The sequence below is a fragment of the Sphaerulina musiva genome (genome assembly GCF_000320565.1).
Source record: "Sphaerulina musiva SO2202 unplaced genomic scaffold SEPMUscaffold_11, whole genome shotgun sequence".
NCBI lineage: Eukaryota > Fungi > Ascomycota > Dothideomycetes > Mycosphaerellales > Mycosphaerellaceae > Sphaerulina > Sphaerulina musiva.
The window spans coordinates 279349-293872 of NW_016017393.1; the positions used below are offsets into that span (position 1 = coordinate 279349).

Below are 14524 nucleotides of genomic sequence, written 5' to 3' on the forward strand. Positions count from 1 at the left end.
TCCCACGGCCTCAACTTCCCTCCTGACTATACCTTACCTACCTGGCATACCCACCATTAGGTACTTCTACAGGATGACGAGAGGCTTGTGTTTGCTTCCACTCATTGCTTGAACCACTCCAGGCTCACTTCAGCCCCGAAGACCACCCTCCTCAACTGGAACCCCCGCAACACTGGAGGACGCCATCCCTCCCTCCCTCCCTCCCTCCCTCCCTCCCCTTCCATCCCCTTCCATCCCATCCTGGCCTCTGACCTGTCCGACTCGCTCCACCACCTCCCCTCAGCCTGCCCTGCCCGTCTTCCCACCTGAATGCATGCCTGAGGTCAGCCTCCAACATGGCCGCCTTGACGGATAGTGCCAGAGCAGACATGGCAGTCAGCATCACGGTCAGTAGCAGTGCAAATGCCAGTGCCAGTGCAAGTGCAAGTGCAGTGCAGTGCAGTGCAGTGCAGTGCCAGTGCCAGTGCATGCATGCCATATTATGCCATGGACAGGGACCTCGGGCTGTAGTCGACTTCTCTCACGTCGTAGTGCCCCAAATGTCATGCACCTATGGTCGCATACGTGCATGCATGCCACTACCTGACCTGCCTAATCCCGCAACCTGCCTTGCCTCGACCATAGCTATGGCTGATAATCGCTAACGGGCGGAGTAACCGCATACAGACCTGTCTCGATGCTACCAAGCAGGCCTTCTACGACGGCTCCGCCATCCTCGACAAGATCAAGAGAAAGCGCGCCCTGAAACGAGCCCCGCCCCCGCCGCGACTACTGGAGGAGAGCATCGATGCGGCCCCCGACGAGATTGAGAAAGAGAAGCAGCGAGGACTGGCTCGCTTTGGGAAGGCCTTTCAAGAGGGAGACCACATTGCCATCATTCAGTTGCAGCAGGTCACAATACAGTTGCAGGCGAGTCTGCTGGAGAAGCTGCGCCACGCCGCCTTCGACGACGACTATGCCATTACCGACTTCACCTACCTAGTCGACGCCGCTGATGGAGGAAGAGACAAGACCATTGCCGTGTTGCACGAATTCAAGCAGAGGCTGATCCATGGCACCTCGAGAGAAGACTTTCATTCTCCCCACTCCAGCAGGACCGAGCTGGGAGTACACACACCCACACAAACACCACCACTGCAGCCTCCCGTCGCTGAAATACCCCTCAAGTCACGATCAGAGCGAACCCTCTCTCAGCCACAGCCCCCACTCTCCTTCCAACACCCAGCCCAGCGACCGAGTGAACTCAAAAAACATCCAACATGGCAGAGGGACTTTCGCGTGTCACCTTCCGACGACGGCGATGCCACCTCGGGCGCAGAAGAAGTGCAAGATGTACAGCAGCGACACAAGAAGCGAAACTCTCTCCTACACTTTTTGAAGCACACTCGTACGAACAGCACCACCGACAAGAACCTCCCGGATGCTATAGCAGAGGCCACAGCACCGACCAGCACCGCATCATCAACAGCAACGACAACAACGACAGTCCCTCTTGCCCTGCGTCCCTCGGAAGATCTTGGGGCAAGACACTCTCACGATAGACCTACGCGAGATCGATCCAACACAGCTTCTTCTCATGTCACGAATAACAACAATAATGGCAACAATAGCACCGCCACCCGAGAAGCACGCTTCACCTACGAGGACTGGGAGGATAATCCGTCCGAAATTTGGGGTGCTCGTCCCTCTCCGAACGAACGCCGGGAAACCCTTTCTCTCGCTCCCAACGCCACCTCGTCCAGCGATATCGAGAACTTCACCGCCCTCCATCACGCAATCTCCAATACCAATTCCCTCGCACCACCCTCCTCTCCCAACCTCACTCTGAATGGCGTTCGCACAGCTAGTATTGCCCCGAGCTTCGCCAGTTTCGGCGCCGGCATGGCCGCAGGTCTTGGAGCCTCCAATTCCCATGCCTCTGGAGGAGCTGCAACAGCGCCTCAACCATGCCCGGACAACGAATTTCTCGGCCTCTGCAAATCGTCCTGGAAACTTCAAAATGGCGATAAAAAGGGAGCCTTCACCGCACACAAACAAGTCGAGCCGTGGTCCCGTCATCCGGGAGTATACGCTGCCGCCCCCTACTTCCTCGCATGTAACGCCAAATCGTGCTTGTTCCGCTCCTCTCACGCTCACACCGATGTCGAACTCATCTGGCGGAGAGTATTTACTTCCTCGGCAAAGGGCATCAGAGTACGTTGGAGATTTCTGGCAAAATCACATGTGGTGCAAAAAGTGGTCGTCAAAGGACAGTTTTCGTTCAAATGTCTCTTTTGCGTGTTTCTCGGAGTCGTGCAAGGTGGAGGTGGTGTATACCATGGAATCGATTTGTATCTGGATCACATCAATTATGCCCATCGGGGCCAGAAATTGAATGACGTCGTGTTGTATAAGACGGGTTGCGTGATGGATCGGGTCGCAGACGATGGCGAGGATTTTGACATTAATCTGTGGCCGGGGTATGGGAACGCTGTCATCCCCTGCGCGGGCATAAAGGGCGAGGTGCAGTCACGTCAGAAAGACGGGACTGAATGGTTGAGTGATGATCTATTGATGGGGGATCCGAGCAAGAGTCACAATGGAAGAGATGACTCCATGTTCTCTGCGAATGAGCCGTGGAATGAGGGGTTGAGCGACTTCCACTATAGGGGCGAGTATGATCGGACCGAATTGGAATAGGAATCTGATCTGTACTCCAGTCAGCTACCTATCGAGCTCTACCTTGACTTGCACAGGGAGAGCTACTGAACCGAATATGTCAACCGGTTGATGGAACTATGAACGCCAGATTCGCAGGATGCAGAGCTTCTCCCACCCTGCCGACTTCCCACTGGAAGACACAATCTCGGCCTGCCATGACCTCGGCCAGCTTCGAACCCTCCTTGCAACTTCCTCCGGCCTGTTCTGCTTGCACAGAAGAATGTACGCCACTCCACGATGGCTCAGCACTTCCGGGATCTGTTCCAGCAGCCGATCCGTCGTCTCCATACCATCTGCTCCTCCCGCATACGACAATGACAACAGATGTGAGTCTCGATCGAAGCGAGCCGTACGTGAGAGCGACTGGTAGTCCGACTGGTCGTTCCATTGCGCTGGTAGCTCCTCTGTGGGCACGTACGGCGGATTGAAGATGAGCACATCAACGGAACTGGGCCGGAGACAGGTGGTGAGGTCGCCGCATATGCTGTCGAGAAAGTTGGCAGTCTTTCCGGGGTGAGCGTCTTTGATCGCGCCTTGTACCGTCTGTGCGGTGGCAGTGCAGGCGAAGGGATTGACATCCACTCCTATACTGACTGCATCGATCCGTCCTATGATGTGATTGGCATTGGCTGTCGCAAAGGCCAGGACGACGCCAGATCCCGGACCCACCTCGAGGACCAGTGGTGATGGTGCAGTTGCTGGAAAACGGTTGTGCAGAAAGGTGGCCTCGGAACTGGAAGAGAGAGTGTCGAGGAGCAAGTACGAGTCTTCGGCTGGCTCGTATATGTGAGCATAATTGACGTGTGATGTTGATGGCGTTGGTAGCATGGTGGCGGTGGTGGTGGTGCACTGAGAGTTGTTGTTGTTGTTGTTTATTTATGGGAGATACCACTACTGTTTGGCGGGCATTCGCAGGCGAAGAGCTTTTCCTTTGGGACAGAGGACCAATCGCAGTCCTTGAAATATCGACAGTGACGTGCTGGGAGTTATAGCGAGCGTTTTGAGCGTTTTGTTGACCAGCGTATGGTGGTGAAAGGAAGGATTTGTCACATCAGGGTAGTCTGCACTTATGGCCGATGAAGTGGAGATATTGAGCTTCCCGCTGGTTGTCATATGCAATCTCGTTCCCATTCAGCTCTACCAGGCTCTTTCGCGTTCGTGATAATCCTGGATACCTGCCGGTTCGTCGCTGAGTTGAGCGGCAGTACTGGTAGAAGCTTTTTTTCACCCGAGAATCCATTGGAGGTGCCTGAGTGCTAACGTGAACGATGATGTCAACATTCACGGAAGGACGGACAGACTGACTGAACAGCTTCAAGCCTCCACCTTTCACCATTGCACCAACACCACTCTCACACGCCTATCATCGACACGAGCATCACCATCATCCCCGAGTGACACCGAGACAGACACAGCCAAGATGCTCCGCTCCACCCTCCGCCTCCTCGCCACGCCCTCCACCATCGGCTCTCAATCATCCGGCCTCAAACGCGTCCCTCCCGCCCTTCTTCCCCCCATCCTCCTCTACCGACGAATCCTCCGCGGCCATCGCAAATTCCTGCCGCAGGAGATGCGCGTCCTCGGAGACGAATATGTCAAGGCCGAGTTCCGGGCACATCAGAAGATTGACAACCCAATTCACATTGTAGCGTTTTTGAGCGAGTGGCAGAGTTATGCACAGCAGGTCGAGGGCGAGAATTGGAGGGGGGAGAAGATGGACCGGGGCAAGATTGATAAGATGAGTGGTGAGTTGATGTTCTTTTCCTCTCTCGCTCTCTCTCCTTGCTGGTGATGGCGAGGAGAGGCGTGGTGGTGGTGGTGATGGTGGAAGTAGGCGTGGAGTTGACGGTAGCGGATGCCTGGTTGGCGCAACTGCCTATATACATTGTTTGGGAATCAGGAAAGAACGCGTACTGACATGTCCCTCCACAGATGAGCAACTTGCACAAATGTACGAACTCATGCAAGCGATTCGGAAACAGGAACTAGAAGACAACGATCCCGAGTATACACCGCATCAGCCGCCTGCTGCAGCTGAGCCTGAGAAATAGACATTAGCAAACACTGGACACTGGACACTGAACACTGCATTTCTCAAGGACATGGCAAACGCCCTTGCAAACAACACTGCATCATATGCCCAGAAGATGTGCGATTACCACCAAGGAATCTCCACCGAATAGCCCACCTTGGACCTTCCACAATATCACTTCCTCGAATTCATCAGAGCCTTCTGGTACTTTGGAAGGCTGTGGCTGCACCGCGACGAAGCCAACATCCGTCGCCTCCTCTCCTGCGCGTGCCGAAACGAAACGCTGAAGAACCAAATTCGCAACAGCTCTGGAGGATTCACTCTCCTCTACGACGGCCCGACACCTATCACCTTCACCGCCGCATGCGACGGGCCAGTGGCTTGGAAGAGGTATCACGAGTGGTGGAAGTACATTGAACGGGGGAAAAAGTACTGCGAAAGCGCTCCAACAACACCACCAGATATCTGCCGCCAGCACCCACTCTACCCGGCAATCGCCCTGTCTGTCCTCGCATCCTGCGTCTGTGCCCTGGTTCTCTTTGGGCCTTGGCTTCTGGATCAGTGGGAGTCCTATCATCCCTCAGAGAACGAATAAGTCCTCGAAGAGAGGGAGAGAGGAGCGTGTGCGTGAGAGAGAGAGTGTGTGTGAACGAGCGACCATGTGTAGGACCATCTATTGGAAAGCGCCCGATTGCGGCCACACATGGTCAGTCACCCTTGAACTCACGTCACTCAAATTGCAATTCTGACACATCCACCTGACAGGCTCGAGTTAGCACGACCTTGTGGACCAGACATGAACCTTCTCACCTGTCCAGACTTCGGCGTTCGACAGCCTTTTGGCCCAGCAGAGAAGCCTCGTCGCTGTCGATGGGCACCACGCAGAGCATGCCCTTCGTGTAACCACGATTCGCATGACATGCGAAAGAGACGCATGATTGTCGTGAAGCGGTATGGGTGGAGATTTGGTCTCGGCCCGGCTAAGCAGGATATTGGAGTCGATATCATTACGCATCGCTCGGCCAGGACGCCAAAAGGAATGGACGTGGTACCGTTTTGTTGTATTCTCATGTGAGCGGTGCGTATGGTATGCTTGACGTGTGCACATGTTCTATTCTGTTCTTTTGCTGGAGGTATGCTACATTAGGTTGGGACAGTTATGCTCTGTATCTCTTACAACTACGATACCTAGGTAACTACTTCCTCGTTGCTCTCCGAACTCTGCAACTGCACCAGCTCAAAGTACCTCCCACGCAACGCCATCAACGTCGCATGGGTCCCGCTCTCCACAATCCTTCCCCCTTTCCCATCAGCATTATCAAAGACCAAAATAGCATCGGCATTCCGAACTGTAGACAGACGATGCGCCACCGCAATCGTCGTCCGCCCTCTTGCCGCAGCGTCCAGAGCCTTCTGCACCACGCCCTCGGATTCACTATCGAGCGCAGAAGTCGCTTCATCGAGCAGCAAGATCTTGGCATCTCGGAGCAAGGCTCGCGCAATGGCAATTCTCTGCTTTTGACCTCCCGATAACATACAGCCTTTACTACCGACTACCGTGTCGAACCCTGCAGGGAGAGAGGTGATGAAGTCGTAGATATTGGCTTCTTTGCAGACTTGGATGAGTTTTTCTTCGGGGACGATGGTTGTCATGTTTTGTGATTTTGCTTTTCCTTTTTCGTCTTCTTCTTCATCTTCTTCGTCTTGTCGGTTGATTGCGAGTAGCAAGTTTTGACGAATCGTGCCTTGGTAGAGAGTCGGCTCCTGCAGTACGAGCGCGATATGTTTTCGATATGAGCTGAGGTGAAGAGTGGTGATGTCTTTGCCATCGACGTAGATGGTTCCATTCGTAGGGTCATAGAACCGCTCCAAGAGAGCAATGGTCGTGGACTTGCCACAGCCAGAAGCGCCGACGAGGGCGACATATTGGCCCGGTTGTACCTTGAAGTTCAAGCCTGCCAGGACTGGCTGTCCTGTTGGATACGCAAAATGCACATCTCGAAACTCGATCGAGCCTTGGAGATGGTCTAGGACATCGCCATCTGAGCTCCATACGTCGATAGCGGGAGTTTGTTCGAAGAAAGTCTTCAACTCGGCAGCTGCCACTTTTGCTTTTGCCATGTTGGGGGCGAGGGAAAACATGTTTGCCGCTGAGCGTGTGCCGAAGATGACGAGGAAGAAGACCAGGTAGAATTGCTCCAGGGAGTAGGTCCCAATCAAGCTACTGCCGTACCAGAACGCGAGAGCCATGCATAGAAAACCCAGGCTCTGACTTGCGGCGTAGAGCACACTGGATTTGACATTGAATCGAAAGCTTCGAGATGCCTGCGCAACCAGAAGGTTGTGATATTTCTGCCACACTTCATTCTCGAGCGTCAGGGCGGCAATAGTTTTCGTGGAAGACGTGGCTTCGCAGGCATATGAGGCACTTTCTCGATAGGCATCCTTGAGATGCGCCTCGAAACGAGACATGCTGTAGATGGAGAGGAAGCCGGCCAGCAGGAGGATCGGTACTGTGGCAATGCAAACTAGTGCCAGTTTCCATCCGACTGCCAGAGCCACAATGTACCCAATGATGAGAGTCGCTAGTAATTGAAATATGGTCCCGAGGGCAAGGCCTGACATTCCTAGTTTCAACATATTAGCATCGTGTTGATCCACAGCGGGATATATCGTTGGCATCGTACCCGCAAGATGTGTAGTCTCTGTACTCAAAAACGACGTCAACGACCCGACCGTGTTCTCTGGACGATCGAAGAATGTTATATCTTGACGTAAAATGGATCGGAAAGCTTGGTCTCGACTGCGGTGGATGAGACGTTCACTGCCATAAGCGAACGACAGACCGAGTACTGTCGAACAAGCCAGCATCACGAATGCGATCATGACGAACATGCCACTCCACAATGCAATGTCGGAACGAAGTCGTAGGTACTGGGAGGGAGGCAGCGAGAGTGTCACAATGGCTTTCGCCAGGATCACACACTGTACAGGTTCTCCCGCTCCGGACACAATGGACGCTATGATTCCGAGCAGCATAACTTTCCACTCTTTTCGGTTCATGGAGCAGGTGAACTGGATGAGCGACCAGAGTGAAGCCTTCCGTCGAGGCTTCTCTATGGTAGTAGCGGAGTCATCAACAGGGACAGCGTCAGCATCGCTGAGACTGTCGAGCGATATCTTGCGGACAGACTGGAGGTCCAAGGCCTTTTCTCCTCCTGCTGCTTCATATGGCCAGGGGTTGGCCTTCTCGTCCCAGTCCACACCTGTTGATTTAGTATTTTGTGCCATGTTCTGAGCCTCCACGAGCTCGTAGAAGGCACCCTTCGCGGCCAAGAGGTCTTCGTAAGTACCTTGCTCCACAATCTTACCGCCCGCTGCCATGACGACGACGGTATCGACGTTCTTGATGGTACTCATGCGGTGTGAGATGATGATGGTTGTTCGACCTTGAGCTGCTCGCTCGAGCGCAGCTTGTACCTATCCATGCCATGGCAGCGTCAACAATCATTGCTTTCGCACATTCCGAAGAGACTCTCCTACTCACCACTTCTTCGGTCTTGCTGTCCAACGCACTCGTGGCTTCATCGAGGAGCAAGATCTTCGGGTCGCTCACCACGGCTCGTGCGATGGCGATCCGCTGTCGCTGACCACCACTCAGAGAGGACCCTCGCTCTCCAATGAAAGTATCGTAGCCTTTTGTTAACATCATGATGAATTCATGTGCATCTGCGAGCCTAGCTGCCTTTTCCGCCAGATATCTTTTGCTGTGCTCTCCAGTTATCGCCGCACCTCTGAGGCCGTGAAGAATGTTGTCCTCTACCGTGCCCGAGAACAGATTGGGATCTTGGGAGACTAGTCCAATCTGTTGTCGTAGCCAGTGCAAGTCCGCATCCTCGATGTTGCACCCGTCAAGGAGCAACTCGCCGGATACCGGGCTATAGAAACGCTCCAGGAGAGCGACAATGGTGCTCTTCCCTGAGCCTGATGGCCCGGTTATTGCTACAGTGTGTCCAGCAGGAATGTTGAGGCTGAGGTTCTGCATAACCACAACATCAGGCCGCGAGGGGTAGATGTGTTTCACCTGTTCGTGAAATGAGCGTTACTGTGTCACTCACTCACTCTTCGCTAGGTGCAGATGAGATGAACTTACATTTCGAAGCTCGATATGACCCTCTACCTTTTCCATGACTTTTCCCTGGTTTGTATGCTCGCCCCATGGCGGGACTCTGTCGATGGTTGCATAAATCGCTGAAGCGGCACCTGCAGCTTCGACAAATGCTTGAATGTGCTGTACAGCTTTCCCCAGGGCAAAGGATCCCAGCATGAGCACGAGAAGGATAGTGAAGACGGCTGGAAGATTCGTCTCGCCACTGATAATGTACTTGCTGCCCATCCAAGAAGCGAGTGCATATCCCAGGTTGAAGATGCCTATCAAAGCGCCTACCCCAGATGCCATAATGCATTTGGCACGCAGTCCGAACGCTTGTGCCCGATCTAAGCTCTTATTGTACTCCTTGGCTAGGCTTTCTTGTGTTCCGAATCCAGTCACAGTCCGTATAGAGCTGAGAGCCTCTTCGATGACAACAACCCCCTGGCCGTGCGCAGCCAAAGACAATTTGGTATACTTGACGACGTATTCTTTCAGGCCGTACATGAGAAGTACCATAACGGGAGTCATTGAAGTCATGATCAGTGTCAGCTTCCAGTATTTGACAAAGCCAACGACATACGCGGCAATGAATGTGGATATCGCTGACAGTGCCAGTTCGATCTTCTCGGACAAACCCTCTTGAACCACATTGGTATCAGCTGAGATGCGTGTAATGATTTCGCCTGGACCTAGCTGATCAAAAAATGCCGCGTTTTGTCGCAAGAGCGCTTTGAGATACTGTTCCCTGATTTTTCTGGTAATGCTCTCCCCTGTGTATTTGAAGCCGATAGTAGCAATATAGATGGTGAAAACTACAAAGGCTGTTCAGCATAATCTGGCTCAGATGCTGCTTTCTCGCAGAACTTGGATAGGGAAGACTGACACTCGCCAACTGCCAGGTAGACAAAGTATAGCGTCTGTCGATTGACGCGGGCATCGAACTCCGATCTGGAGATACCATTCGTGAAGTCCTGGAAAGCTCCAGCAAGACTGCCTAGGATGACGGTGTTCAATGGCACGGCGGCTCCTGCAGCAATGGCACAGATGGAGCTGACAGCAATGATAACCATGTCTTGCCGCGAGGCAAAGCGGAACAACGACGACCAGGTGGCCTTTGCCGCATCAGGTTTCTCGAGTTGCCTCCTGAGAATGAGGGCTTCATGATGCGGCAGATGTCCGAATGGATCGCTGTTGGCGCTGTCGCCTTGTGTTGCATGACTCGCCATATCTGGAGTTGCACATGTCCTTGCTGTTGGCTTGAAGCGTGAAGATATAGCCATCGTTGTTCTAGAAGATGACCTCGGGTCCGAAAACTAGGCCAACGAGTCTCTCTCTTACCACTCCATGCTTTGGCTTCATTGTTGAGACTACTGGATCCCACAGCTCGCTAGAAGCACCACCAAGATTGCGCGCTCTCTCTCTCTCTCTCTCTCAAGGCCAGCCTGAGGCACGGCGAATCGGGCAGACATGCCTTGGCAGATATGAAGGGGAGCATTCCAGTGTGTGCCCTAGGGGGTCAGTAGTGTGTCCCCATCCCCATCCCTCACCAGTGCGACAATATCGACACATCTTCGGGGGCCCATGCCGCATAGCATGCCAAGGAGTAGTCCATGGACCCGGGCTGTGATGGACCCAGGTGTGGTCACCAGTACAGCAGTAGCGTCTTCATTCGTGCGTTTCCAGTACCCACCATCTTCAACTAACACTTTCGGTACGTCTTCTTCTCGGCTTCGTATTGATGCTCTTGGGCTGCAACGTTGGCCATGGGTCACACATTATTGCTGGTGGCCACGATAATAATGCGTCGTCGTCGTGCAGCCCGGGTGTGGCATGCCCTGGATCTTCAGGCCTCATGTAAGCGATAGGTCGGCCAGAGCACGATAACAGTGATGATAATATTACCTTTGAGCACGGGGTTCACAAACCGGGGGCGGCGTCACAATAGAGCCGAAGTGAACTGTGTCAGCGCGCGCGGGTGAATATTCAGCCTTGGAGTCACTGGGGGGAGTAGTCAGTATAGCGCTCATTCGCTCGGTGTTCTCGCCGAACGTTCGGCGAAACGAAAAGCAGGGTTATTCTCGCCACTCTCCTACTGACCATTTATCTACTCGCCTCGCGCGATCCGCTGGCGGTAGACGCCTTCGTTCCGCTCGCATGCACGCCCCTCCAACTACTCTCACGTTCTTTTCGCCTACCTTATACCGTAGACGATGATAGTCGAACGAAGGGCTACAGTCTACCGGCGCTTTTAGATCAAATGGCTGAATACCGACTGCTCAACGGCTAAATCATAAATGTCCGTCCCCGCCCCTTGCCCCTAGCCCCTGTCTTCCTTCAAACTGGACCCCGCACCTGCGCCGGCGGACCAGAACGACCTCATCCTCTGGCTAGTGTGGACGATTTATTCCGTTTGTAGGTTGTGCAATTCGAGAATACCTTAGCCTCCTAGCATGACTGCATGATTCTAGCTACGACAACGACGACGACATCATTCCCTGTCAGCCTTGCCAGGTTACACATCACCATCCTGATCCTCCCAGAAGACAAAGGCTCTGAGCTCTACGCTTTCTCGTGCCGGACCGCTGTCCGAAGCGCACTGGAATGATGTATGCGGCACCCTCTTCGCGCGACCATCATTCCTGGAATCGTACATTTTGAAGAGCAACACCTCGTCGGGTGTCATCTTCGACGCATAGTACCACTTGTGCTTCTCTGGATCGGTGGGAGGCTTCACTGCCCAGAGATATGTGTCTGGGGCGCCCGCCTGATACTTGTGAATGTACGGATGTTTCTTCTGCTCCTCCGTGAGTTCCTCGGCCTTCATCCACTTGATGGTCTGCTCTGCGAGCTCATCGTCGGTGATGCTGTGTGCGTCTGCCACACAGAGAGCATCGCGCTCCACGGGCTGCCGGGGTCTCCAGAGATTGATCAGAGCCCAGCGACGTCGAGGGCTGACCGCTAGTGGTTTGAGATCATCCCTTCTGCCATTCGCCACAATCCGATCATAAAACTGTTCCGCTCCTTGATACGAGTAGTCGCAGTGGATGTAGCAATTATTAGCTGCGCGGAACTCGATGTCTTCGTCTTTGAAGTTCTCGATATCTTTCATGATGGCCGACCAGGTTTCCCCTCGCAAGACGTGATTGAAGACATAGGCGTGCGACGCGCCCGTCACCTTCTTCAGCAGAGACTCCATGTCTGGATAGTATAAGCGCTCAATCTCCGCGTCATTGTCCCATGTGTTCAAGGCTGCAGGCCATTGCACCCACTGGAATCCTTGCTTGTCGAGAGAGAAGTCGGCTTCGAAACCACGGACGTCTCTGACCTTCGTCGGGACCATCACACGCGGAACGCGCAACGCTTTGACTAAACCAGGCCATATCTCATCAGTGCCACCATTCTCAGGTGTCAGTTGGTACTGGAGTTCGGTATCGACAGTAGGCATCTGAGCGTCATTTCCAGACCCATCAGTGTTGCTTGTGAGAACAAGACGCTGAGTAGTCGTCGTCGTCGTCGTCGTCATGGTAAGGATTGACTTTGCTGGATCGATGGCACGAGGTCGAACTACAGAACAAGATTTCCCTTCCGGATATGGCAGCAGACAGGACTCTCCGGGCAGCCAGTATAGGATCTCCTCTTCGCGCCCGGAGGAAAGGGGGTGACGACTAGGCACAGTCCGTCGAGCTGAAGTCTTTGGCGTGTTGCGAGCCTGAATTGGTCAAAATATCCTGATAGGCTTACCTTTCGAGTGATGAATGATACCCCCACGCGAAATCCCCTAGTTCTACAACACGAGAAGTGGCAGCCAACACTAATGCTTCTGTTATCGAAACATGTTGTCACGCGATAATGAATCATGAATAACTATTGCTGTACCCGACTCCGCCGTCTGGTTCGTATCAGTCCCATCAGCGATCACACTGAAACGGTAAAACCGTACCTACGTACTCGACGAGTACACGGTCCGTGGCACACACTAGACTGACATCGCTACGAAGTTCCAAAGTCCCCAAGTTCATTTTAGCGTAGGGCGCGTCTTTTGCTGGCCTGCAACCCCAGACTGCAGCTGAATAGATAATCGAGCCCAGCTAGCCCCCTGCCTGCTAGCCTCTGTCCAGGGGCTTGTTGAAAAGCTAACCTGGAGACCTGGGGCAACATCGGGTGGGATGTTTCATCTCATCCCAGCCCTTCCAGAACAGTCGTGGACTGAGTATGTAGTATCGACGATGACGGAGACTTTGTTCGGAAGTTCGGAACCGGAATGCTGCCAGGGGCTCGTACAGATGTGAGATTCGCACGCTCCGTCCGGGCTGGCGACAATCTTGCGGAAGAGTGTCGTTATAGCTGCTACCACGAGTGAGTGAGTAAGAGTGTGAGAGAGTGGGAGACAGAGACAGAGAGAGCACAGCCAATATGGCAAACAACACGATTTCAAGGCTCGATGCCAGCCTCCTAACCACGGCATATACAACCTCCCCACGACCATATCCCTCGCCAACTTCTCTTGAAGTTCGATTACTAGAATACCACACCGATCATATGATCATTGCATCCTGGAATGTCCACGCTGGATGGTCCAAGCCAACCCTCCAGCCCTATGGGCCGATAGCAATGTCCCCGGCCGCATCAGCTCTGCATTACTCGACCGAGTGTTTCGAAGGACTAAAACTGTTCCGCGGACCGGACGGACAAGCACGACTATTTCGCTCCATCGAGAATTGTGAGCGTATGCGTCGATCCGCAGCACGAGTGGCACTGCCCGATTTCGATGCTGCAGAGCTCGAGAAGCTGATTGTTGCTTTATGCGCATGCGAAGCACCCAAATGGCTGCCACGGGAGGGTGGTGAAGGGGCTTTGTATATCCGTCCGACATTGATTGGGACTGATCCAGCTCTCGCAACACTGAGACCGCGATCTGCGATGCTCATGATCTTCCTGACGGTGTTTCCCAAAGCGATCAGCTCTATTACAGGTCCAGAAAAGCTACAAAAGACAGCACAGCAGCCGGCGGCGGCGGCGGTGCGTAGATCGATGAAGTTGCTCGCTTCGGACAAAGAACAAGTTCGTGCTTGGCCGGGAGGGTTTGGCAATGCGAAAGTTGGTGCAAATTATGGAACTACGTTGGTATCGCAAGATCAGGCAAAGGCTCAAGGCTTTGATCAAGTTCTGTGGCTGTTTGGATCAGAACGATATGTCACTGAAGCGGGAGCAAGCAATTTTTTCTTGGTGTTGCGAGTTGACGAGAAGAAATGGCAACTCATCACTGCGCCATTGGATGAAGGTCTGATTCTGCCTGGGATCACGCGCGACTGTATCTTGCAGTTGGCACGAGGACGATTACAGCAATCTGTGCAGGATATTGTTGTTGAAGTGGTAGAAAGGCAGTTCACGATAGCGGAAGTTTTCGAGGCTCACAAGCAGGGGGACATAATCGAGGCCTTTGTGAGCGGGACTGCACTCTTCATCACTCCTGTTGGCGCCATTCGCTCCGACGGGCAGGATTTGGAAATCAATTGTGAGCCCGTACATGGAGTGCTATGCTCTCAGATCATCAAAGGCTTGCTGATCGACATCATGTCAGGTAAGCAAGATGGGCATGGATGGACGTTCGTAGTAGACGAAACTTGATTTACGTTACC

At 53.4% G+C, this 14524-nt stretch overlaps 8 protein-coding genes across 8 annotated transcripts; 5 read left to right on the forward strand and 3 right to left on the reverse strand.

Annotated features, from left to right (window-relative positions):
• Positions 1-242: 242 nt before the first annotated feature.
• Positions 243-3819, forward strand: SEPMUDRAFT_151690 (uncharacterized protein). Its single transcript, XM_016906982.1, has 2 exons — positions 243-386; positions 667-3819. Exons 1-2 carry the CDS (start codon positions 336-338, stop codon positions 2677-2679), a joined length of 2064 nt encoding a protein of 687 aa, XP_016756860.1. The 5' UTR covers positions 243-335; the 3' UTR covers positions 2680-3819.
• SEPMUDRAFT_151691 (uncharacterized protein) lies at positions 243-3819 on the reverse strand. Its single transcript, XM_016906983.1, has 2 exons — positions 2746-3819; positions 243-2688 (listed from the first exon to the last, which is right to left on the reverse strand). Exon 1 carries the CDS (start codon positions 3526-3528, stop codon positions 2776-2778), a length of 753 nt encoding a protein of 250 aa, XP_016756861.1. The 5' UTR covers positions 3529-3819; the 3' UTR covers positions 243-2688; positions 2746-2775.
• A 256-nt stretch (positions 3820-4075) lies between these two features.
• SEPMUDRAFT_72862 (ACN9-domain-containing protein) lies at positions 4076-8135 on the forward strand. The gene is made up of 4 exons (XM_016910005.1): positions 4076-4445; positions 4633-5438; positions 5498-7359; positions 7420-8135. Exons 1-2 carry the CDS (start codon positions 4121-4123, stop codon positions 4749-4751), a joined length of 444 nt encoding a protein of 147 aa, XP_016756862.1. The 5' UTR covers positions 4076-4120; the 3' UTR covers positions 4752-5438; positions 5498-7359; positions 7420-8135.
• On the forward strand, positions 4803-5327 carry SEPMUDRAFT_120647 (uncharacterized protein; the record flags this gene model as incomplete). The annotated part of the gene is made up of 2 exons (XM_016901624.1): positions 4803-4849; positions 4928-5327. 2 exons carry the CDS (start codon positions 4803-4805, stop codon positions 5325-5327), a joined length of 447 nt encoding a protein of 148 aa, XP_016756863.1.
• SEPMUDRAFT_52824 (uncharacterized protein) lies at positions 5392-5807 on the forward strand (the record flags this gene model as incomplete). The annotated part of the gene is made up of 2 exons (XM_016909241.1): positions 5392-5438; positions 5498-5807. The coding sequence occupies 2 exons, from the start codon at positions 5392-5394 to the stop codon at positions 5805-5807; spliced, it is 357 nt and encodes a 118-aa protein (XP_016756864.1).
• Positions 5921-10111, reverse strand: SEPMUDRAFT_72865 (multidrug resistance protein 1, 2; the record flags this gene model as incomplete). Its single annotated transcript, XM_016910006.1, has 5 exons — positions 5921-7359; positions 7420-8212; positions 8280-8816; positions 8886-9697; positions 9769-10111. The coding sequence occupies 5 exons, from the start codon at positions 10109-10111 to the stop codon at positions 5921-5923; spliced, it is 3924 nt and encodes a 1307-aa protein (XP_016756865.1).
• Positions 10112-11412: 1301 nt separating this feature from the next.
• On the reverse strand, positions 11413-12258 carry SEPMUDRAFT_26599 (uncharacterized protein; the record flags this gene model as incomplete). Its single annotated transcript, XM_016908414.1, has 1 exon — positions 11413-12258. A coding segment is annotated over one exon (846 nt), but the record flags the coding sequence as incomplete, so codon positions are not given.
• Positions 12259-13298: 1040 nt separating this feature from the next.
• SEPMUDRAFT_52595 (branched-chain amino acid aminotransferase II) lies at positions 13299-14513 on the forward strand (the record flags this gene model as incomplete). Its single annotated transcript, XM_016909234.1, has 1 exon — positions 13299-14513. The coding sequence occupies one exon, from the start codon at positions 13299-13301 to the stop codon at positions 14511-14513; it is 1215 nt and encodes a 404-aa protein (XP_016756867.1).
• Between the last annotated feature and the right edge of the window lie 11 nt (positions 14514-14524).

Coding starts and splice junctions, on each gene's coding strand:
- SEPMUDRAFT_151690 (XM_016906982.1), top strand. CDS start 336: ATGGCCGCCTTGACGGATAGTGCCAGAGCAGACATGGCAGTCAGCATC. Junction 387..666: donor ACATGGCAGTCAGCATCACG/GTCAGTAGCAGT, acceptor AACCGCATACAG/ACCTGTCTCGATGCTACCAA.
- SEPMUDRAFT_151691 (XM_016906983.1), bottom strand. CDS start 3,528: ATGCTACCAACGCCATCAACATCACACGTCAATTATGCTCACATATAC.
- SEPMUDRAFT_72862 (XM_016910005.1), top strand. CDS start 4,121: ATGCTCCGCTCCACCCTCCGCCTCCTCGCCACGCCCTCCACCATCGGC. Junction 4,446..4,632: donor CAAGATTGATAAGATGAGTG/GTGAGTTGATGT, acceptor GTCCCTCCACAG/ATGAGCAACTTGCACAAATG.